At 43.7% G+C, this 25,330-nt stretch overlaps 1 protein-coding gene and 1 pseudogene across 2 annotated transcripts in view; both read left to right on the forward strand.

Moving 5' to 3' along the window:
• Nucleotides 1-21,559, forward strand: part of SLC14A1 (solute carrier family 14 member 1 (Kidd blood group)) — a 41,645-nt gene extending 20,086 nt beyond the window's left edge. For both annotated transcript variants that reach the window (XM_019739701.3, XM_019739700.3), the window contains exons 2-9: nt 3,729-3,885; nt 4,848-5,037; nt 7,639-7,767; nt 9,558-9,750; nt 12,508-12,655; nt 12,860-12,994; nt 17,756-17,805; nt 19,462-21,559. In XM_019739701.3, coding sequence (XP_019595260.2) covers nt 3,750-3,885; nt 4,848-5,037; nt 7,639-7,767; nt 9,558-9,750; nt 12,508-12,655; nt 12,860-12,994; nt 17,756-17,805; nt 19,462-19,635 — 1,155 coding nt within the window. In that variant the 5' untranslated portion in view covers nt 3,729-3,749 and the 3' untranslated portion in view covers nt 19,636-21,559. The remainder of the gene's footprint in view (nt 1-3,728; nt 3,886-4,847; nt 5,038-7,638; nt 7,768-9,557; nt 9,751-12,507; nt 12,656-12,859; nt 12,995-17,755; nt 17,806-19,461) is intronic.
• LOC109451446 (rho GDP-dissociation inhibitor 1 pseudogene) lies at nt 944-1,777 on the forward strand (annotated as a pseudogene).
• Nucleotides 21,560-25,330: the final 3,771 nt, after the last annotated feature.

Genomic DNA, 25,330 nt, shown 5'->3' on the forward strand with positions numbered 1-25,330 from the left:
CAGAGGTGCAGGAGGAGTCTCATAAATGCTAACGTCTAACACTATTTTGCCAAGACAAAAATGAGCTTAGTGTAGAATGCGTTCCATAAATATCTTCTACTTGGTGTCACGATGAAAGGTTCCCCATTGTTTAAAAGCAAGGCAGTTAGTTAGGCAGTAAAATAAAACAATTAAAGTGCAATTGTTACTTAATAAAAAGTCAGTTACTCCCATTGATTTCCATACTACAATTAATAGAAGACAGAACTAAAGGTAGGATTGAAAAAAAAAAAAAAGGTTTAGCTTTAAGTTAGCTTTATTATCCAATACTAGCTATTTGTTGGTTATGGTGCATGGACGATGATGGGGCCAAAAATAGCTATGAAAACCTCTTATTCACAGTTACTGACAGCATGGCCGTAGTGAGGTAAGCTGGGTTTTTGTGCAGGGACTTGGGGTATTTCCCTGGTCCTTTCTTACGTGCCTGTGGCTTCCACATTCCAGGTATGCATTCTAGGGTCTGATGGGTTTGGCGTTCCCCTACTTCACAATCACCTGGCGGTGCTCTTGGCTTTTCTTACATGCTCAGTGTGCTATTGTCTTTCTCCCTTTGCCTACCTCTGGGATGATATCATTAGTGTTCTTCTTTTGTGTCTACCATGGTCACCATGAGACCATTTTTGTCTACAGCGTACCCTACTGGTGATGCTGCTGCTATTCTGTTACACACTTATGAGCAGTGAAGAGTCTCATAGTGAAGACAAGTCATGGTTATGTAGTTAGTGTTTTCCTGAAGCGTGTTTACTACAATCATGCCCTAGACATTCTTATATTGTACAATTCTTAGATTACAACTCTTTGGTTTTCAACAGCTTGATCCACTTCCACCTTTCCCAGTTTCTATACCTATGTGTAATGTTATTCTTGCCTATTTAAAAAAAACATTTAAATAACGAATTCCAGAAATAAAAAGACCTGAGGGGACCCTGGAAGTGGCTGGCAGGGCACGCATGGGCGGGGCACCAACATTCGTCATTTCGCGTGGGAGGGAGGGAGCGCGCGCCCAGCACGGTGGAGCCTCCAGTGGACCCAGAGCCAGCTGGAGGTGAGCATGGCACAGCAGGAACCCACAGCTGAGCAGCTGGCGCAGACGGCAGCCGACAACGAGGAGGGTCAGCCCCCGGCCCAGAAGACCGTCCAGGAGACCCAGGAGCTGAACAAGGACAACGCGAGCCTGCGCAAGTTCACGGAGGCCCTGCTGGGCCAGGCGGCAGTCTCAGCCGCCCCCAGCGTCCCCAGCGGTGTTGTGACCCGCCTGACCCAGGTGTGTAGCTAGACCCGACAGGAGACCGGGAGAGCTTCAAGAAGCGGTCATTTGTGCTGAAGGAGGGTGTGGAGTACCGATAAAGATCTCTTTCCCGGTGAACAGAGAGGTCGCGTCCAGCAGGACGTGCATCCAACACACGTACCGGAAAGGCGTCAAGACCGACTACATGGAGGGAGCTATGGGCCCCGGGCGGAGGAATACGAGTTTCTGACCCCCATGGAGGAGGCACCCAAGGGCATGCTGGCTCGTGGCCGCCACAACATCAAGGCCTGCTTCACAGACACCGACAAAACTGACCACCTGCCCTGGGAGGGAACCTCACCATCAAAAAGGAGTGGAAGGACTGAGCCCGGCCTGGGAGGCAGGCAGGAGGAGCGATGGATGGAGGGATGTACGCGCCCCACCCAACGCCATACCAAAGTCCTGACGGAGCCCGTTGCCCACGCTGCTGTGTTTCCCCCTGGGCTGCCTCCTGGCTCTTCCCAGCGCGTAGGCCCCAGCCTCCGGGGTGGTCTAGTGTCACTGCTGCTTCAGCCTGTGCTGTGGGGCAGGGAGGCCGCAGCCCAGGCCTCCGCCTCCCCTTTGGTCCCTCTAGGTCCCCCGTGCCCCCACCTGTTCTAATCCTATCTGAGGCCCTGGCTTTTCCAAGGGAGTGGGGCATTGAATGGTGTCTCTGGGGTGCTTAGGTCCCCCAAGGCCTTTTCTGTTGCCCTCATTCTCCTCATCTCCCCCTGTGGGGTCGGGGTAGGGTGCACAATGCAGGGCCTCGTGGGCAGGTCATCCTCCAGCTGTCACCCCTCCCTGGTCAGTTCATCCGTCGCTGTCCCTGTCTAACCGTGATGCCTTAACATGCAGAATATGTTTTGGGGCGTCACCAACCTCTGAGCCTGTGTCTGCACGAGCATGTGGTCTCCCCAGTCCCTGCCACACCCGCAGTCCCCGGGGCCCAGGGTAGTGGGACGCTGCTGCTGCTGTTGCTTCCTGGCCTGCCAGGCTTCCTGGCCTGCCAGGGCCTGGCCAGCTCCCTCCCCCTTCCCTAGCCAGGGCTGCAGGGACAGCTCCAGGGGCTTGGGGGTAGCCAAAATGCCAAAACTCAAGTTGCCTCCAGTCCCATCTGGGAGGCTGGGAGTCCTCACGCCTCTGCCTTGTCTGTCCCAGTGAGCAACACTCAGACCCAGAGCCCATGGCCCCAACAGAGAGCTCTTGGCAGACAAAGCCAGCAGCCGAGCCTTACTTGTCCCACCTGGGCCCACCAGCCTGGAGTGGCATGCCTGGCCTCCACATGTGCCATCCTCTGAGCCCACTGGCTTGCCGTCTCTGCCCATAGGCTTGGTGTCACCATCCCCAGCAGACCTTCCCCAGACCCAGCCAGGACAACCCTGCGACCAAGCATGCACAGTCAGAGCTGTCCCCTCCCATCCCGGTCGGGCCTGGGCTGGACTGTACAGGAGCCTGTCCCTGCTTCTCCTTTTCTGACCAGAAAGTAAACTTCCCTGAAGGGGAAAAAAAGAAAGAATATCTGAGGCAGTTGCCTGATACTGTGTTTCCCCGAAAATAAGACATAGCTGGACCATCAGCACTGATGCATCTTTTGGAGCAAAAATTAGTATAAGACCTGGTCTGATATTATATTATATTATATTATATTATATTATATTATATTATATTATATTATATTATATTATAATGTTATATTATATTATTATAAGACCGGGTCTTACATTAATTTTTGCTCCAAAAGATGGATTAGAGCTGGTGGTGCAGCTACGTCTTATTTTCGGGGAAACACAGTATGAGGACGTATGCAAGCAATCTGCCTTGGAGAGTGTGTATAAAGGGCGCTTAGACTGTGTTAACACACACAAACTGTTTTTTAAATTTTTCTTTCAAACTTTTAAAAAACATAAAACCTTGTTTTGTAAAACCTAATATAAAAGCCTGCTTATCTTGGAAAGTAGCCAATCAATCTGCATTAGTGCCATTTTGTAACCTGATACCTGGCTCCTTTAATTGACAGCATAAAGCTTAATCATGCGATGTTAGAGCTTTCTGAAGTATTATTTGACCCACTGTGTTGAAATGAACTGTTTTTCCGTTTTTTCCACTAGGCTGAGTGAGATCTCTGAGTGCAGGTGCTCGTAAATGTGTGTTGAATTAGAAACTGAAGTTTATGAAATTAAAAACCAGCACCTTCTTGGGGTAGCATTCATGATAGTCATGGCAAAAGTAGCGTGGAATTTGGGTTTGGATCATAAGTTCCATGACAATATTTCAAGAGGAAAAAGGTGCTTTCTTAGTACCGTGGGATGTTATGGTCCAGAGGAAGTGCCTTTAAACTCATCCTCTGTAGCTACTGTGACCAGGCCCGATGCGGGACAGTCTGGAATATTAGGGTATTCATGAGCTCTGTTATTTCCTCAAGGTGCCAGAGGAAGAGTTAGACATGGAGGATAGCCCCACTATCGTTAAAGTGGACCGGGGTGAAAACCAGATTTCACCGTGTCGAGGGAGAAGGTGCCTCCCCAAGGCACTTGGCTATATCACCGGTGATATGAGAGAATATACCAACTGGATTAAAGGTATTTATACTTCCATTCTTTGGAGACGTGGGACAAATGGCTTTGGGAGAAACTCTTTGCTGGTTCTTCCACTCATAGCTTTAGTTATATTCACCTACTTTCTATCTCTTTCCTCTCCATTTCTCAACTTTTTATCTTCTAACTTGGAAGCCTCTTCAAACGTTTTTTTAATGAAAATTTTATTGGGGAATATTGGGGAACAGTGTGTTTCTCCAGGGCCCATCAGCTCCAAGTCATTGTCCTTCAATTTAGTTGTGGAGGGTGCAGCTCAGCTCCAAGTCCGGTCACTGTTTTCAATCTTTAGTCGCAGGGGGTGCAGCCCACCATCCTGTGTGGGAATTGAACTGGCAACCTTGTTGTTGAGAGTTCGCGTTCTAACCAACTGAGCCATCTGGCCGCCCCTCTGGAAGCTCAGCAGCAGCTCGTTGTCTTCAATCTAGTTGTGGAGGGTGCAGCTCACTGGCCCATGTGGGACTCGAACCGGCAACCCTGTTATTCAATGCTCACACTCTAACCAACTGAGCCATCAGGCTGCCCGTCAAATTTTTTTATGGAGACAGTGCTCTGAGCCAGGGCCCTGCTCATATCAGAGGAAGGCAACTGGCTCCATCTTATAGTTTCAGTACTTAAAATCTGAAATTTTACTATTGCTGATTCATTTATTTGGCTTAAGAGTGTGTCCTTCTAAGCATGGTAAATAAGTACATTTGAGGCTTTTCCAGAACTGAGGTTCTAGTAGGGACAATATGGGTTGAGCATAAAGAAACTGGATGCTTTTAAGGATCTGGATGCCACTAATGGGAAAAAAGTTTAGAGAAAAAAAACTTCAAAGAATATCAAAAAACAAATTTTGCTTTCATCAGAGGGAATTTTGATGGTTTTGTTCAAGGGGGCCCTAAACTTGGGAAGGGGCACCATTTACCTTGCCACTTCCTTAGCTCTGCCTGTCTCGTCTCTTCCAGACAAACCCCCGGTGCTCCAGTTCATCGACTGGGTTCTTCGTGGCATATCCCAAGTGGTGTTTGTTAATAACCCCATCAGTGGAATCCTGATTCTGGTGGGACTCCTGGTCCAGAGCCCCTGGTTGGCTCTCAATGGCTATGTGGCAACAGTGGTCTCCACCATGACAGCCCTGTTGCTCAGTCAGGACAGGTAAGCATGTCCATCCAAGCCTGCTCTTCTCATTTCTAAGAACACAGGAGCCAACCAATGACTTGGAGCAGTACTAATAAAACCCCACCCTTCCCAGAGAAACAACCTTTATTCCACAGAACATTTTATATTTGCTTTTAGTGAAAGGTCAGCATATCATTTATAACCTCTTATTCATGGTACCTGAATAAGTGGCTGGTCTGAATAATGCCAGACTCTCGTGGCAGTGTATGAGCTGCCAGTTACCTTAGCTCAGGTAACTAGAGCTAAGCTGTAAATTATTCCCAGGAGTCGTTCTAAAGGGATCTTTAATAATGATCAGTTATTTATCATCAGCATTTTGTTTGAGCAAAAATGTGTGAGTTCATGAAAATTCTTATTGGCTTACCAATCCCCATTATATATTGTTTCCGTGATTTGTTTAGTAAATTCATTCTTCATAGACAGTATAAAGGTTAGTTCAGCTTCTAGAGAGATTAATAACCACAAATTCCAAGTTAGCGAGCTCTGACTTAAGTAGTGTTAGTCTATCTTCTGAACTATGGTGTTAGGTTAGAAATAGCGTGTACTTTATAAACTGGTCTGTCATTGAAGAAGTGATTAGCTGACTCCCACCAGGGACATAGAAGGCTTCTGACTAACCAGTTCCTTCAGGGAGGCTGCCAGTCTTCCAAGAGTGCAGGAACAATGCATAATCCCCAGTGGATTGTCGTTACAGAATTAAGCTCTCATAACTCTTACTGTGTATTGCCTAAGGAGATTCATCTGGGGAGAGTCAGCACTGCTGTGTTCCCTTCAGGTCGGAGGAGCCTAATTTGTTATCTGTAGAGAGTGCTTGTTTATCTTAGGTTAAGCCCTATTCCAGTGCACGTCAAGAAATGGTCATTCCACTTTGGAGATGTAGTCCAGCACTGTGCCATACCAAATATTCCTTCGTTGCTTTGCTCCAGTGAAAGTTGACCCATTTTCCTCATCAGGTGAAAGACAAGCCATATTCACGTGTGCTCATTTTCAAATCTCGTTTTATTTTCCTCGGTCCTAAGACTGCATTAAAATAGCAATCCTCAGGGGGTGGGAGATGAGGGTAAGGGGGATCGAATATATGGTGATGGAAGGAGAACTGACTCTGGGTGATGAACACACAATGGGATTTATAGATGATGTAATACAGAATTGTACACCTGAAATCTATGTAATTTTACTAACAATTGTCACCCCAATAAATTTAATTAAAAAAAATAGCAATCCTCTGTTTTAAGCGAATACACATCTTCTTGTTGCTTTCATCATGGCATTCCATAACTTGTAGACATTGCCATTAAATGTGTTGATCAAACGCAAGCATTAATTCTGAAAGTCAGTTGTTGAGAGGATAAGTCTTTGCGTTAGCTCTCCACTGGCATCATGTATAGTCCCAGTTTCTGAAGGGCATTGTCACTTGCTGGTTAAACCAGTACAAATTGCATCACAACCCACTTAGCCCGAAGTATTATTTAGGGTAGACAAAGGACTTTTAACCAGGGAGTCCCACCTCTAATGTTCTCGCCACGAAGTGACCTCATCTTGCTGTTGCACTGATGCCTCCTGCTCCAGTTAAAAACAAGCCAAGAAGAAGCTCTCATGCCACCCTCTACCCTTTAGTGTGGCTCACTGGCTGCATCACCTCCCCCTCAGGCCCTGCATTCAACCTCACCCACTCACTTCATCATTTTCACACCCATGGCCCCTGCGGACTTTGACCTTAAATGCCGGGCCCTTCATTGTGCCAGATGTTGCCAACCCTCAGAGCCCTTAGGAGCCTGGCTTGTCAACCTTGCAGCTCATTCTATGAAAATCGTTCCATTTCTCACTTGGTGCTTCTCATTCCCAATTATGTCATGGGAACTATTTTGGCCAGGAGTAGAAACTTATCCATAAGACAACTTTTAGAAGTGAGGTTAAATGCTGAGAAGCAAAAAAGGAACCTAAGGAAGAATTAGGTGCTAAATATGCACCTAATTAAATGGAGTGCCTTGCCAAATAAAAGATAAGAAATTGTTTTTCTTTATAATATCTTGGAAATATATATTTGGAGACCAAAAAATGGAAGCACAGGAAGATGAAAATATATGCTAAGTTGGAAGATGAATGTTTATAAGACCAAAGACACTATGAAAGTGAATTTACATTTCAAGAATCTTACATCTCTTACCAAGAAAATCACACTTCAGAAACAGTTTCATCTGAAAGCTCTATTCAAGTCAGAGGCCGTTAACGATTTAAAAGAAATAATAACTTCCCAAAGGAAAGGCTGAAAGGAAGCAGAACCAGTTGCCTTGCTGGTTTTCCTTTCTCTCCTAGATGCTGGAATTATATCTTTAGCTATGATGCCCCTGTAGGGGGTTGTTCTGTATGCAAGTTTGTATTTTTCTTATGTGTATTCTATTTTTTCATGTTTTTGTTAGTATTTGGCATCTATAGACTTTGAAATAAATTTCTATATATAATCTCATTTTCTAATGTGACTATGATCTGGAATTTACACGTACAAGTGTCACGTATGTGCAAGTCCAGCCAGTGTCCGCCCGGGAAATGTCCACGCTATGTGCCTCTCGCCCACAGGTCGGCAATTGCAGCGGGGCTCCACGGCTACAACGCCACACTGGTGGGAATACTCATGGCTGTGTTTTCACAGAAGGGAGACTATTTCTGGTGGCTCTTATTCCCCGTATCTGTTATGTCCATGACTTGGTAAGTTGGACCTGATTTTCAAAATGCCTTTTAAAAATGTACGGGGGGAGGAGGGAACAGGGAGTTACTGTTTAATGGGTACAGAGTTTCCGTTTTGCAAGGTGAAACATGTTCCATGAATGGATGGTGGTAGTGGTTGTACAATGACATGAATGAACTGTAAACTCATTGCCACTGAACTGCACACTTTAAAATGGTTAAGTGGTCAACTTTATTTATGTTTATAACACTCCTGTTAGAAAAATTATTTTCTAAAATTTAGATTCGGGTTATGTCTATTGGAAACAGGAAGTATTAAAACACACCGATGCATCTGGCCCTCCATACACACCTTCCCCCTGCCCCCAAGATTCTGGTCTAATTGGTCTTGGTTAGGGGTGTTGCCTGGCCATTGGGAGATTTAAAGGCTCCCACGGGGTTCTAAAGTACAACCAAAGTTAGAACCACTCACTAACTGCATCAGTTGGTCTTTAACCTGCAGGTTGAAACACAGACTGCTGCTCCCTTCCCCAGGATTTCTGATTCAGTCCATCTTTGGTGGAATCTGAGAATTTGCATTTCTAACAAGTTCCCAAGTAATGCTGAGATGGCTGACCCAGGGATCCCACTTTGAGAACCACTGTGCCTCTGTGAACAACCCTACCCCACCCCCTTTGAAAAAATTCTTTACTAAGGAATGACATCAGCATCATGGCAGAGTGACAAAAAAATTCTTTACTGAATTCAAAATTTTTTTAAACCTGAATCCTCCAAACTAGTTTCTATTTGACAGTGTCTTAAATCATTTTTTGGAAGCAAACATTTCCTTCTTATTATAGCATATTTAGAATATAAAATACTAATATCCACACAAGTGAGAAGTATAGCTCACTATGGACAGTGTCTGCAGGAAGGCCGCCCACCCTGGCTGCACCCACAGGTGTGTGGAAGAGAACCTGTCAGCAGTGCCAACCTGCCCAGGAGGTAACTTACGACCTGCTCTAAAGAACAGGCTCAAGGACAGGAGGTGTTGCCTGTGGATGCTCACCCCCCCGCCCCCCACAATCCAAGAAATTCAGAATTCTGATCTTAAAGTCATGGCTCTTTGAATGAGTCGACAAAAGAGCGTGCAAAAGAGGCCCAGAGACCAACTACTCTGATTCCCCAGCTCACAGACTAGGAAACAGGAATAGTGCCGTGCCCAAGCTCACACAGTCCATCCGTTGCTCCAGGACTTAAAACTCTGCCCCACTGAGTTTAAGACCTTTTTCCTCCAGCCATCACCACCTGCATCCTCCCTTGGACAATTGTTTCTCTTTTACAAAAATAGATATACTACAGACCGGTGGAAATGACAGACAAGTTGAAGACCATGGTTGCCTCTGGTGGGGAGGGCGGGACATGCGAGTAAGACAAGCGCATTACACAGGGGGCTTTAGCTGCGTAGACAGTGTTTTATTTCAAATGTCTTAAATACTTCCAAAATGTTTTAGAAACCCAGATTTATAGCTCACTGTGAGCAACCCCAGAGTATAATTTTTCAAACATCAAATAGGCTACGAGTTAATTTTTGACTTGATGTAAGAATTATTCTCTCTATGACAGGATTTATCCCAAGTGTGTTTGGATTTTGGAGAGTTGCGTGTTTATGAGCTGGTTCATTTTTTTATTGTTTTTTTCTGTGAAAAGTTTTTCATCACAGCACTTCAGGGACATACTTGTGAAATCTCCATAGTACGTACAGAGATTTGGTTTGTCAACATGGCCTGTCATGTGCATATTCTTCCATTCTGATCTGCTGTTGTTTTTAGTCCACTTTTCACAAGTGCATTGAACTCCATATTCTGCAAATGGGACCTCCCTGTCTTCACCCTGCCTTTCAACATGGTGTTGTCCATGTACCTTTCGGCCACAGGATGTTACAGTCCATTCTTCCCAAGCAAAATCATCAAACCTGTAAGCTCCGTTCCCAATGTCACCTGGCCCGAACTCAGTGGCCTACAGGTAAGGCACACTGTCTCCTCACATTCCCCCCAGGCTCTGGAAGACGCCCAGTGTCCTCCTGGGCATCAGAGCCTTACAGAGACTCAGCTCTAGGGAGGCCTTGCTGTCTTTGTCTTGTCAGCTAAAGCATTGTTTCTACTCCAAAGCTTTGGGCTCTAAGGGAGTTTTTTAAATGATTATTTGGTCAGAGCTAACTGTTCCCCCTCTTCTCCTAAGATCTGCAGTGCTAACTCCAAAGTATAGCTCCACTGGAAGTCAGAACTGCTACTGCAGAATTGGCCGTTGATGGGTGGCTGGTTAGGTCAGTTGGTTGGAGTGTGGTGCTGCTAACACCAAGGTTTTCGGTTCAATCCCTGCATGGGCCACTGTGAGCTACACCCTCTTTAAAAGGGTCAACTACGTCATTGTAGCATGAAAGTAATATGTAACCAATGACCATGGCTGTTTCCCAATTAAAAAAAAAAGTTACTAAATAAGAGATAATTAAAAAAAAATGGCCCTTGTTGGGGTGGGTGTGATGGGGTGCAGCCATTGAGGTAGGGGCCTCCAGCCTAGGGCTAAATCCTCCATGACCCGCTTCCTCCAATCCAAAGAACTTGCTGCTTATTGTTATATCTCAGCATAGAACCCCTCTGTTTTGCTTTTGCTTGTGGTCAATCTCACAGAATATGTAAAATAATTCAGGGTTCTCAAGCTTTGGTAGGCATCAGAAACATAGTTTATAAAATGCCAATACGAGCACATGTCATAATCTCTGGGGCTGTGGTCTGGGAATCTGTATTAACAAGCTCCCCCAGTAATTGCAAGGTGGCCCAGAGTTTGAGAACTGCTATCATAGGCTGTATCCTATGTATCTCTTTACAGATGTCCATAGAGAGAATGCCATTTTTAAAAACCTGGTGAACCCAAGTCCAGTTCCAGCTCTTCGCATTGTTTTTAATAATCAAGAAACCAAATTAAGGTTTCTTGCTTATTAAAAACAAGATAACACTTGAAATCAGAAGAAAACCAAAGAAACTTTACCTTTTCTAATGTGCAAAAGACTGGTTTCCCCACTATCAGGTTATAAAATACCTCCTGCTATCCTCTTTGCTGAGAGATCAAAACATGTCAGGAGCTCAAGTAGTCTTCTCTTTACCTTCTTGCCCAGAAAATGAGTGGGAGTATTTGGGAATAACTCAGAAGGAAAATCAAAAATTTATTATAACTCCCCATGAAAAATATTATAAAATAGTATTCATTGATCTGTCTAAAACTGTACTGTCCAATACAGTAGCTATTAGCGCCCATGTGACTATTTTAATTTAAATGCAAAATTAATTTAAATTAATATTTACACTTTCGTTCCTTAGCCTCACTAGCCACATTTCAGGTGCTCAATAGGCATATGTATTGGACAGCACAGATACAGAATATTCCATCACCAAAAGCTCTATTGGACAGTGTTGATCTGGGCAAGTGAGTATCTTGTCTTTCTCCTCCTTCTGAACTACCACCCCAACATTAGCACTCTTCTTTCCCATCTCACCCAACTCCCCACCTCCCCGGCGACCTGAAAGAGAGTTCGGCTGGACGTGCCATGTCCAATTCCCTAGTCTAGAAGAAACAGGAAATGGTCGTGTGTAAATATGATGATCCAGAATGGCTGGAAGAACGTAGGGCCCATCTGAGGGTAGACTCAAACTCACAGGATGGTCCTATGCACTGAGCAAGGACCAAGCCAGCATCTGGAAGCCAGCATTAGATCCAGCTGAATGCATGAAGGGAGAGGACCCTCCCTCGTGCCAAAGCGGGGCCTCCCTTTATCAGAGTCACTGCCTCCCAAAGGTCCTTGCCAAAAAAGGTCCACATATGACCTGGAGAAGGTAGAAGGAGCAAGATAGGAGGTGGGAAGGCATCTTTCAGTAAATGCTGTTGGTCAAAAAGGAACTAACATGGCTAACTGTGCCTATCCTGACCCTACCAGAAGTATTGTTATAAAGAATTATCGTTTTTTTCGCTCGAATGAAACCTTGTGCCTTCCTGAGAGCTGCCATTCTGTGAACACATTAGCTGACTTCAGGTCTCAGCCAGAAAGTAGAATTGTGACATTTACATGTATTCTTGTGTTTTGAGGACTGACTGTTGTTGATAACTGTAATAAGCTAAGGTTTAACTTGGTTTAAATTAATACATGTTCTCATTAACAACGGAAGTGTAAATAGGGTCCTAATTCTCAAACTTGCCGATAATTGCTCCTGAATAGAGGCTAAGACAACCTGACTTCCGGTCTCTGGCCCTAGCCTTAGCCACCAAATTACATGGGAGTGATCATATCTCTCTGGGCTGTAGAGATGCTTGGATGGATTGCACCCGGCACTGATGGACAGTTGAAAGCAATAGACGTGTAAGCTGTGGTCCTTGCCATCCTTACTGGGAAGTGTGGCAGATCATCACAGTGGGGGCAGTGATGCCACACTGGGACCTTATCAGCTACCAAGGCCAAGTGTCAGCACAAAGAGGAGAGCCAGTGAGTAAGGGGGAGTTTGGAGAAGGCAGGCTCCACGTGCACCAGCAATGGGCTGGTGTATCTCTGGGGATAAAGCAGAAAAATGACCGAGATTTTTCTGGAAAGAGAGAGAGAATTTTTTAAATTAGTAACACTGATCATGAAAGATAAGATATGTTAAAGAGTATCACTTTGTATATGTTTGCGGGTATCCTATAGGCTTCTGTCTAATTGTTTTAATGTCTTTATTTCCTAAATCATTTTTGCAGTTATTGAAATCCCTGCCTGTGGGTGTTGGTCAGATATATGGCTGTTACAATCCGTGGACAGGGGGCATTTTCCTGTGCGCCATCCTACTCTCCTCCCCCCTCATGTGTCTGCATGCTGCCATCGGATCGTTGCTGGGGATGGTAGCAGGTAAGCAGAAGATGGGTTACCAAGTATTGAGCACCTCCTCCACCCCATGCATTGTCCCAAGCATCTTCTAGACTCCAGACTTTTTCTGGAGGTCCCCGCTTCCCTAAATGGTCCCCAAAGGGACCATCAGGAATTCTCTGATGCTTCTACCACCCCCAGGCCCCTTTTGTCCACAGCTCTGACTCCTCCTGTCTTACCTCACAGCTCTCAGTATTTCGGTTCCGTTTGAGGACATCTACTTTGGACTCTGGGGTTTCAACAGCTCTCTGGCCTGCATTGCAGTTGGAGGGATGTTCATGGCACTCACCTGGCAAACCCACCTCCTGGCACTCGCCTGTGGTGAGTATCCAGGCATCTGTGGGAGGGTTGCTTGTGACCCCGGGATCAAAATCCAGGACAAACAGTAAGAGAGGACTGTGGGAGAACCTAGGGCCAGGTTTCAAGTTTAGGCCCCTGCTCTCTAAGCATGTGACCAGGAGAAGTGACATCCCCTCTCTGCGAGTATTCAAGTCGGCTCTGCCTATCTCAGTGGTTATGGTGACAACAGGGGAACCTGGGGCATTGTTACCCATTTTACAATACATATATGTTAGGGGATAGGAACTCAACTTGTCCTGTGTCCTTCATGCTAATCATTTGATCCAAGAAACTCCAAGAAAATAGCCCAAGCTAAATACAGAGCCATTTCCCCTGGTGAATCAGGTAGGATGCCATGTGGTCCTTTGAGAATCACATTAATCCAACTGTCCTCAGACTTGAGTGTACATCAAATTACCTGGAAGGCTTGTTAAAATGCAGATTGCGGGGCCCATCTCCACACCCTGATTCACTGTTAGCGGTGGAGGAAGGAGTTTGCATTTCTAACCAAATGCCAAGTAGGGCTGGTGCTATTGCCCTGGGGATGGCATTTTGAGAATTGTTGTAGAAATACTTCTGACTCCAGTATTCTAGTGCCGACCCAGCCTGTTGGCACTAGAGGGGGTTCTGGAGATCTCCACTCCAATCTTCTCATTTTACTGTCGGGGTACTAAGTCTAGGAAGATAAAGTGGTGTGCTGAAAAGCATGCAGTCAATTAGCGGTAAATGTAAACGCAGAATCTAACATCCTCCAGAGTTATGCACAGTACACTACTCTACTTCCCTTTAGTAGCTTTCATGCATTAGGTACAAACACACCTCAAGTGACTTGGATTTGAAGAGCTAATGGATTGCTCAAGTCATTGTAAGGGATGCTTATTTTCCCATAGCCTCTGTGTCCCTAATTCAATACAAGTAAGAACATTTAACATAATGTGCTAGAGTGAAGGAAATGACACTCCCTGAGTGACAAAGGAGTGGAAGGATAGTGAAATGTGCAGAAATTACTTCCAATCTAATGGAAATATTTGTCTAGAGTCAGTTTATCACAGATTAATTAATCCATGGTATCTAAACCATTATTAAAATGGTGGACCATGTATCAGACAGGATTTAGAATGGATCCTTACATTGGGCAAGAGGTGGGATGGGACCACGGATTTCTAAGGCCTCATTCAATTTTGATTTTCCAATGCTGTAGCAAGATTAACAAAACTCAAGTTACTGTGGTTTTGCCACTTATATGTCATTTTGCCAATTTCTTTGTAGTTCACGGCTATTTCACCTAATAGCCCTGTCAAAACGTTTTGCTCATTTTCCCATATTTGCTCACAAGCTTAGGGCAAAAGAGAAAGCTACAGACAGATTATATGGCCACCTGAGCTCAGCTGGGTTAGAATCTTTATTCTGAGGTTAGTTTGAGGTTTCACACCTTCATTTGGCGCGCATATCTTTGTTTTTCTGGGTTGGCAGTAGCAGCAAATACATATTAAACACTCATGATACAACCCAGATAGTACTGGAAAGAGTTAGTGATTTAGAAGCTTTATATCCCAGGTAGTGCCTGCACACAGAGTATTATAGTCAAGGGCAGAAGCTGAGAGAGAGAGAGAGAGAGAGAGAGAGAGAGAGAGAGAGAGAGAGAGAGAGAGAGAGAACCCAAGGGAGACTATACAGTGTTTATAGCAGAACAAGGAGACATCTACAGTACAAGATTCTTTGGTGAACGTTACAGTTCAGAATCACCAAGAAGCACCTCTAGAGAAGGTGACATTTCTCTAAGTCCTAAAAGCTAAGAGGAGGACGTCTAGTTGTTGGGGAGGATGGTGTGGACCAGCATGGGGACAGCCTGAGCACATCCTTAAAGCTCAAGCAGAATGTTTTGGTCACAAGAGTAGTTGTTGAGGTCTTGACAGACCATGGAAAGGGAAGAAGCCAAAGGCATTTGCAGATGTATTTCCCCAAAGTGGGAATATCTTCATTATTTTTTTATTATAGATGTAGTACAGCCTTATTGTACAAGAAAAAAAATTCAATCAATATGGAATAGTATAAAGCAGATGGTGCTAACCCTCCATCCTACTCTCTGGATAGAACTTTTTTGCCTCCCTCTAATAAAGACTCTGTGATTACACTGGGCCCACTTGAATAATCCAGGATAATCTCCCCATCTCAAGATTTTTAACTTAATCTCCTCTACAAAGTCCCTTTTGCCATGTAAGGTAACATATTCACAGGTTCTGGGAATTAAGACGTGGACATCTTTGGGGACCTTTATTCTGGGGACCACTTGGAGACTATGCCAACCTTTCTTTGGGTAGATCAGATTTTGTTTACTAATTTAGTATAATCGTTAAGGCAATATATTGAATCAGTCAAGAGCCCAGACCCTGGGGCCAAAATCCAAGCTCTGCCAATTTTAATTTCAGTAGATGCCAAATTCACCCCACAAAGGCCATACTAGTGTCCCCTGCCACCGACAGCATGTAAGAGTGCCCATTTCATCCACACTGAGTGCTATAAGTGTTTTTCATCTTTGGACGTAAAGTTTTAAGACAGACCTCCAACCCCTATTCTTAAGCAAATCTCACAGGTAAAATGCCACAGCAAGTTTCAGCTTGCCCACGTCACCTCGATACTGCCAAACTGAAAACCAACCACGTCAGCCAAGGTAAATAAATGACGGATGTTTATTACAGAGGTACTCTTTTATTGGTTCATGTGGCTTTATCAGGAGGAAAACTGGGGAAACTGTGGTAGAACTTGGCAATGCTGCCTTCTCTGCCTCTGAACCAGAAACTGCTTAGGACAAGGAATTGCTCCCTTTCATCATGTTACAAGGGCAAACTGTAAACACATTTTCGTATCTCTTTCTCATGATTGGGTCATCATAGTAGTACTCACCCATGGTGGTCTGTTGGGAGAGACATTGTCTGTGGTGAGAGGAAATCCAGTCTTCCCTTCAGCACTCCAGCGGCTTTTTGTCTCCCTCGGCTACCCAGAGCCCTGTCAGGGTCATTACCTTCAAACCATGGTGTGCAGGATTTCACCTCTGATGAAGGCTTTTCAGTCCGACTCAGCAAGTCTTGTTGATGGGCAGCTACCATTAGATAGTCTGACACTCTTACTGTGGAGGGAAAATCTGTGTGAAGTTGGAGATCCGTTTGAAACAGCATAACAGTATGAGACTTGAGTGCCAAGATTATGCCTTGGAAGGTATTTATAGGAGAGAAATAGCAATAAGGTCTCAGGTGCTCAGAGGAAGTGTCATGGAAGAGATAGTACTCAAGAGAGCAGGGACAGTGTCCCCAGTGCTTAGACGAGAGCCTGTGAATATTTGTTGAATGAATGAGTGAATGAATGAATGAATGAATGAATGGAAGAAATAGGGGGGGAAAAGAATGAAATTATTGAAACCAAGCACAGAAACCCTTCCACTGCAAGCTGTAACACGTTTCTGCTCAGAGCTGTATATCTTAATCCCATGGTGACAGGGGTGAGTTTACAGCTATTGTTTGTGGAAATACATGATTTCATTTGAGATACATCACCTCCCTGTAAAGTATGTCTCCAAGTTGCCCTTTTATAGATGGTGAAGCTAGATTCTGAGAAGTTCAGTGATTTTTCTGTACAACAAACAAAATGGCAGAGCTGGAATTTGAAGCCCAGTTTCCAAAAACAAGCTTTTCCCACTAGTGTGAGACAATGGAGATGTGAAAGAATTAGGTCTCCTGTTGAACAAAAATACACCAGGATAGAGAGACAAAATATTGACAAAGGGATGGGAAAGAGGGCTCACAGAGTCCTCCCACCATTTCCTGCCCCGCCCCCTAAGGTAGCCAATAAGATTTCTCACCAAACAGGAGGACTAGATAGTCTAACAGTGAGTGCTGGTGGCCCAAGTGCCGTGTGAAGGTCATTCTTCAGGCTGTCTCCTTGAGGCCCCTCTGCAACCAAAATTGAGGAATTGGTGAGCCCCTACATGAGATCTTTGTTTTTGTTGTTTTACATTGGAAGTCACACATACACTCTAATTACCTACTCTAAGATTCATGCTCACTCAAAGTAAAATTTAAGGTAGCATGTTTATTCATTGGCGACCTGTATGCCAGCATTAATGGGATTTGGAAAAATGTTAGTCTGGGAGGAATCCTAAGTTAGTATTCAGTTTCTGCTGATTTCTGAGTAACTACCTTCTTATCTTTTAATACCATGATTGTTTTGTAACTGAATTCTAACGTTTATGTGAGAATCCCAGATGCAGTGAAATTGTATAGAAACCATGCTATCTCAAGAAACATTCGTAAGTTTCCTTTTAATTCAACTACGCTTGGATAAAATAATAGAGAACTTTATTAGCCATGGAAGACCTTTTCCTTAAGTATCAGCGATAGCAACAACAAAATAGTAACCGCAGAAGAGTAATTACTTCATTGAGTACTTCCTGTGTGCTACGCCCAAGCATTATCTTCTTTCATGCTCACACCAGCTCGTGAGAGAAGTAACCCTATTACCTCCTTTGTACAAGCGAGGAAATGGAGGCTTAGAACAGAGGCCACCAAGCTCCTAAGTGGTGGAGTCTGGATTCAAACCCAGAGCTGCTGACTCTAAGCTCATACTTGTAACTAGGGCGCTGGGCTAGCTGACAAAATGCGGAAGTTTGCATTCCAGGGGAATTATACATTTCATTTCCTGTAATGAAATGAAACCTACCAAGCATTGTTCTTTCTTCTTTTTTTGTAGCCCTGCTCACTGCCTACCTGGGAGGCAGCATGGCACACCTGATGGCTGTGGTGAGTTTGCTTTGATCTTGCTTTGTCAGCAGCATGATTGATCAGTTTTCAATGATATGGAAACTGAAGTCCACACGGGTGGTGTCCCTGGCAGGATCCATGACTGCGACACTACCACTTGCCCTTTCTCCTGCACCTGCTGTCCTCACTCACTTTCCAGCATCACAGTAAACTTTGTTTCAAACTACAATCACCAAACTACAATCACCAACTTAGGTTGTATAACATATTATAAGTTCATACTCCAAACCTGTGTCAAGAAGTTGACTTTAGGATGTCTTTTACTTGAACAGAAAGCCAGGACTGTGTAGTAGTTGAGAAAGCAGGAAAGGGATGAAAAGGATAACTGGCTAAAGACCCAGATTTTTTTTAATCAAATCAATAGTTTTTCAAATCCCTTCTCTTTATTTAAATCTCCCATCAGTCATCAGTAAGACTTATTCAGACACATGTCCTGGCTGACTTATTTAACAGATAAAATCATTACCCATTAAGTACCTCCTGTCAGTCTCTCCTTTTCAGCACTGTCCTGCCCTTTGACCTTCTTTTTCCCACCCCCCCCGAGAAGCCCAGTATCCTCTGACTGTTCCAGGACCCCTACCTCCCGGTACCCCAAATATTTTTCTCTCTTCAACACCCACCATTTCAAATGATGCAGGGCCAGTTTCTGACAGCTCAATCCATGTGGACGTGGTCATGGCTACTAATGGGTCAAGATAGTACCTAGCCCTCTCCACAGCAACCTAGAAAGTTTATCTGGGAGCATCCTCTGGGGACAGTAGCTTTCTGGTGGAAAGTCAAAGTGACATTACAGGCATGACAGGGAATACATTAGAGCATCGTGGGGCCCTTCGCATCCCAACAAAGATTCACAGACATCAGTCCATGGACCAGAATTGGGCAGGCTACACAACAGAGTCAGCTAGGGAGACTTTGAAGAACACAGATCCTTAGGCCCCATTCTTTGGCCTTTCTAATACAGTGGATCTGGTATGGAATGTGGGCATCTGTGTTTTTTAACCCTCCCATCAGATGAGTCTGACGTACAGTCAAGTTTAGGTACCGTCACACTCAGGGAGTCCATACATGGAGCCAGACCTTACCACGTGCATGGTGTATGCTCAGAGTTACATGAGTTTCCAGAGATAGCACAGAAGAAAGACTTACCCACAAGGAGCTTAGAGTCTATTTGGGAAACAGAGTGAGAAAAAGTAAAGCAAGTGAAGTCCAAGACCTAGTGTGGGTAGAAGTCAAGTAGGGAGAGGTCACCGTGGGCTGAACTAATCAAAGAAGGCCTTGTGAGTGTGATGAGTGGTCAAGAGCCATTGGTAGTTTGCTAAGTATCATCTCTGTGTGCCAAGTACCATCTTTGCACATCTGGTGTAAGAAATCTGAATGTACGAGTGAGGGGAAGGGAAACATACATACGGTAGAAACAAAACTGGCCACCCTAAAGAATGGATGATGACATTTCAGTTGCTAAATGCCCTGAGATCTTAGCCTCAGTCTCTGTGGGCATAAGCAGAGCCCAGAGCAACAGTCCCAGTGGTTCATCCCCCTGGGCAGAGTGAGAATAGAGTGAAGGGTAATGCTCTGTGCAGCTTAGATTTCCGACAGGATCTCAGAAATGAGTGTGGCTTGTCTCTTCTCCCTCAGGTGGGATTGCCAGCTTGTACCTGGCCCTTCTGTTTGGCCACACTGCTCTTCCTCTTGGTGACCACGCAAAACCCCAACATCTACAGAATGCCCCTCAGTAAAGTCACTTATCCTGAAGAAAACCGCATCTTCTACCTGCAAGCCAGGAAAAGGATGGTTGAAAGCCCTCTGTGAGAGCAGCCCCCACCACAGCCATGGTCACACGGCATTTCTGACTACCTGCTCCGGTTGATTTCCAAGGTCTCGGCACACTGTTGTTTTTCATTAGCAACCACTTTCCTACTGACCCACCAGCAATGTGTTCTTATGCTCATTTCGTAGTTTCCTTTTAAACTTCAGGAATATCCCTCAACATGAGACAGACACATCCAGACGATGTGCTCTGGCTATGGAATTGTAACCCCTCATGGGGCGTTGGCACTGTAATATATTTATAAAGCCACAATGCTCCCGCAGAAAGAGGAAGTGAGACTGGAGCTAATTATTGGTATTTATTGATATTTTGGGTATTTTGTTGGTTCAATGACGTTAACAGTATTAAAAATTAAGCTCTATAAATCAACTAAGCCTTAAGGGAATGGAATTCACGATCACCAACTCGGAGTCAACCCAGAATTCTCAGATAAGCAGTTTGGCCCGTGAAAATCAATGCAAGTCACACGTCACAGCTGTGATCCACACTGCAGGGGTGCAGGCTGATCACTGAGCTTGTTCCTGTCCCCTCAGCAGGATGGCCTCAATGCTGTCATCGTGTGGGTGACATTCACTTACAGGAGATAGCTGGATTTTTTCAGGCTGTCAGAGCTGCCTTAGGAGAAAGGATTTTTGTTGGTCCGAGTTATTCTGTATTGTTACTGCTCTTGGAGATTGCAAAGGATTTTTTAGGTAGAGGTTATTGTCTTGTTCTTATGAGAATGGATTTGTCTTCAATGAGATAAAATAAGAGAAGTTCCTGGCTTAACCAGGTCCTAGATATTAAAGAAAATTTACATTTTTAAAAAATACTCAGCACAACTATTTTTACTTTAATCCCTAAATTGATTTTGTATATGCCACAAATGCATACATAGAGTGAAGTCAACATCCTAGGGCCCTTTAAAGTTACCTTTTCAATTCATTTGATGATGTCTTATATGTTATAAAGACTAAAAGTTAAGGTCAGATTGCTTCTGGGTGTTTAGAAGTTTTTGAATTGCTGACTTTAAAAAAATCATTATTTTCTGAACACGCACAATATTCTCACTCAGAAACCAATGGTATTTGAACCACCAAAAAATAATATAAAGGATTTTCTTTTTTTTTTAATTTAAACTTACCAGTTCTATAAGGATTCTATACCCAAATGTGCTGAAGATGCCAATGGAAAATTCTGCCCATCACCTTCCACCTCAGTATGTATTGATTCAATATTCTGGAGAATGCAAAAAGTAAAACTGTGGAATCCAAAGGTTTTTTCCTCTTTGGGTTTGCAGGGTTCAGTGCAGAATATACAGTTTACTGAGTGAATAAACTTAAAAAGGGACGTAAACTTACAAATATTTTAGGAAGAAGCTCACTTCTTCCTTTTCTCAGGAAAATAAACTTTGTTCCAATTTTAAAACCCTATGACCAAAGCCTTTTGAAACCATGAACTTGCAGCTGTCATAGAGGCATGTGTATATTCCTGTGGAAAAACTAAATCTTCAGTGTTTGAACTGAAATCTCCCTTGTTAGATAATTTGTGAAATAAGATTTGGGGGAAAACTAAAAAGCAAGCATAACCAAAGATAACCAGGCATGAAGAACCTGGGCGGTGGTTGGGTGAACCAGAGGCCTCTGAAATGTCTCCAAGTTGTTCTTCAGAATGAAGTTCTGTGTAGTGTGCTAATTACATGCCTTCTCCCCTGTGCTCAGACAGACTTGTAAATAGGAACATTTTAAAGCCTTGTACATTGTTTAATTTAAATGGTATTAATTTTCTCAAGCTATTTTTGTTACTAAGCATTGTCCTAAAATTGAGTATTTTATAAGTTTTCTTAGGGAGCACTTAATGTTTTTTTCTATTGTCTCTATAACACATTTCTACATAAGAATACAAATAAATTATTCTCACAGCAGAGTTTTGTGTAAATTTTGTTTAGAAGTTATATATGTCTTTTATGGCTATCGTGTATATTAATAATCACATGCATGAGTATGTATTGCTTGTATCTCGAGGTGCTACCATGTTTCCCTGAAAATAAGACCTAGCCAGACAATCAGCTGTAATGCGTCTTTTGGAGCAAAAATTAATGTAAGACCTGGTATTATATTATTATATTTATTATATTATATTATAATTATATCATAATTATATTGTATTATATTATTATTATATTATATTACATTACATTATATTATACACGGTTTTGCTCCAAAAGACACATTAGAGCTGATGGTCGGGCTAGTCTTATTTTCAAGGAAACACCGTAGAATCCTATTCCTTTCTTACACTTGGTAATAGTACCAGATGTATTTGAGCAAAGCCTGTTCAATTTCAGATTTATGGGTCCATTCCCTGGGAAAACCTCTCAACTATCATTGTTCTCCTCACTCAGGTATGAAAATGGATTACTGAGGACAGTTACAGATGTTAAGGACATGCTCCTAACACTAGAGATGAATATCCTGAAAGTCAGATTCTATGCATTTCCAGACAGGTCCTGGGCACCCCATCAGGGTTGACACTGGGCCATGGCACACCTCAGGGGTCAGCTCTCTAGGACAAGCCACATGGCCGGTGCTTGTCTCTGCCACCCAAGCACTTCTCTTTCACTTCCTTTCATCCATGGTTAGAGTACTTGAAAGAAAACATGGTAACAATGGAAATTTACTCCAAGTTTCAAAAGCAGACCAAACCGGAAACAAAAGGAGGCCCCAATGGATTGGTCCCATTGTAGTGCCCTCTGTCAAAACAAAGCCTCTCCTACCTATTGTTTCAAGATAATAAATTTACAAGAATGATCTCATCATTAAACGTCCCCTTTGGTCTGAGGCAGAAAACAGAGAATGTTTTGACGCTCTTCTGCTAAAGACTCCAGACACTGTACCCCTCTAGGAGTTACAGGTGCCAATTTGCTTGTTTCCCATGACACCTGATTAGTATGGAATACATTGAGATAGAAGGTTAAGTTCCACGGAAGATGAAGACTTTCTAAGGGGGCTTCTTACAGACAATCTTGCAAGAATATTTGTGTGGTGGTTAAGAATAGAACTAGGTTTTGTGCATATGAACGTTTCAGCCTTCCCCCTTAGCTAACAACTTCCTTCCAAAAGATTCCAAAATCCTTAGAGTTAAATCACCTTCTTGGACCTGCACTGACAACCCCACAGACCATCAGAAGGTTTGTAGCTTCCAGGCTACAGAGTTGTATTTGCTCCAACAATCAGCAATGCAGATCCTGAAGGAATCTAAACAAATACAGTGAATAACAGACTTTCAAAGAAGTGAATATAAGTCCTATAAGAGTCTGCTTTCATAGCTCTTAAAATTGAACTATAAAATACATACAATAGATCAAAGCAGATCCGTGCAAAAGAAAAGATTGTGACCTTAACCTTATTAAGTATTAACCAGGTTGATGTTAACATACTTGTACAAGAAGCAAGTGTTAGGTCTGACATGGTAGCAAATTAACCACTGAAGCTTAGGATTTGGGAGCAAACATTGGTGGCGGATGTTCAGCACTGGGGTGGTGGCCTAGGAACAGGTGTCAGGGGAGATCTCTGTGGTGGAAACAAGTGTGCTGGGGTATCATGGGTTAGTAAATTTAACCATTTAGAGCAAGCAGCTCATGCCCCTTGTCTGGTCCTGTACTCACAAGCTATGCAGCTTTCAGTGTAGATTTGCATTCTATGGAAAAAAATGTACTTGTCCATACTCATGAGTTTCTGATCCTCAATAGTTACAGTTTTCATTTTAATTAATATTTTAATTTGATACATAAGTCTTTTAAAGTTTTATTTGTCACTAAAAGCCCAATCACCCCATGATTTTCCAAAAAAGGTTAAATTTCTGAGGCTACAAAGGTGGGTGAGGTGGGGAGTAGTCAAAGAAAGCCTCCACAAGAACCTGACATTTAGGCTGAGACCTAAATAATAGACCAGAGATGGGCAGAGGGAGGAAGCAGTGTTCTTGGTGGAGGGAACCTCATGGATAAAGGCCTTAAGACAAGAAGGAGATTGGTGCTTTCAAGGAGCAAGAGAAGATTGATTTAGCTGGAATACAGTGAGTGGATGACCATTGGTGTGGACTTGAGAGACCAATTAGAAGTCCCTTGCCATATTGTGGGAGAGAGGTGGTTGGCAGGGACTCCAGGGGTAACAAGGAGATTAGAGGGAAGTTTATGGGTGTGAGAGACAGGAAGTGGAATCCTCAGTCCTTGGTGATGGATGGATGTAGGAAGTGCGGGAGAGGGAGGTAGCAAGGATGATTTCCTGATTTCTAGCTTGGGCAATAAGGTGGGTGATGCTACTCAATGAATGGGAGCACTGAAGAGTCATTTCTCATGTTACACGTTCTTCCTGGCCAATTCCATTTTTCTCAAGCTCCAATCCACACCCTGTGTTCAACTGTCTACAGGGACTATTCAAAAAGCACCTCCTCAATTTTAACACATCCAGGACAAATTTCATCTTCAATTATTCTGTTGTCCCTCTCATGTTGACTCATGAAGAAAGGTCACACCCTCTAACCAACCACATAAGCCAGAAATAGTGTGCCATCATTGACTTCATTCTCTCACCTCTAGGCAATAGTCCCATTCTAGGGATTCTACCTCCTTGATAGTCCCCATGCATTCATTAATTAGCAAACATTTGTTGAATGACTATTTATTACATGACGGGAACTGGGACTGCAATAGTGAACCAGAAGTCAGGGACCTTGCTCTCACCAAAACTGTATGAGGTGAACTGACAAGTAAAGGAGTAAATGGGGTCGTGTGGTGACGAGGATGAGTAAGAGGCAGCCAGGCGACAAGACTGAAGGAAGAGTATTCCAGTGACTTCTTCCTTCTAAGAAACTCATCTCCCAGAATACTTTCATTTATGTCTTTTCAGCAGAACTGGGTCACCTGGCCCTTCCTGGCTGCAAAGGAGACTAGGAAAGCATGCGTCTGGTATTATCAGCCTCTATTGTAGCAGGTGAGTCTGCCATATTGCAGCAAAAGCAGGATAAAGGGCTATTGAAGAAGCAGCCAACACGTTTGCACCGTGGTATACAGTACCACTATACGGTCCTTATGTGCCCAGGCCACAACGGACAGAGCCATGTAGTGACAGACAAGACTGTCTATTGTGAGATTCACAAAGAAGGTTGGGACAGAGACCTAGACCAAGACCTTTTACACAGAAATACTTTGTGGAGTACTTGCTGGACTATTCCCAGAGTGCTTTAGAATACCCCAGCCTCGTACAAGGTTTTGTAGCCTCTGACTAACAAGATTCTGAGCAAAGGGTGAGCCAGCCAGTGATAATGATCAGAGCAAGGAAAGCTTAGGGTCAATTCATGTTCTAATTAGTCCTCTTGATCTAATACTTGAAGCCTCTAAATCATTCCATGTTGGAAGGCCCCAGTGAAAATAGTTGAGTTTCAATTTAGTTCCAGCTCAGTGAAGCAGTAAAAACAAGTGTCCAACACTTTCTGCTTCATGGTTCCAAATAAACAACGAGAAAGCCAGTTTCCTGTTTGGGTTGGGTCCATTGGATTCTAGCCCATAAAGGTTTTGAATTATCTCACAGTGACATGCAAGGACTTGAAAGAGGTGAAATGAAGCACAGAGGAAAGCTGGCACAGTGCCAGGAAACCTGGCTAAAGTTAAGTTCCTCAGACTACAAGAAACAATGGCAG

The sequence above is a fragment of the Rhinolophus sinicus genome, chromosome 4 (assembly GCF_057876585.1).
Source record: "Rhinolophus sinicus isolate RSI-liver-muscle chromosome 4, RSI-T2T, whole genome shotgun sequence".
Classification (NCBI taxonomy): Eukaryota; Metazoa; Chordata; class Mammalia; order Chiroptera; family Rhinolophidae; genus Rhinolophus; species Rhinolophus sinicus.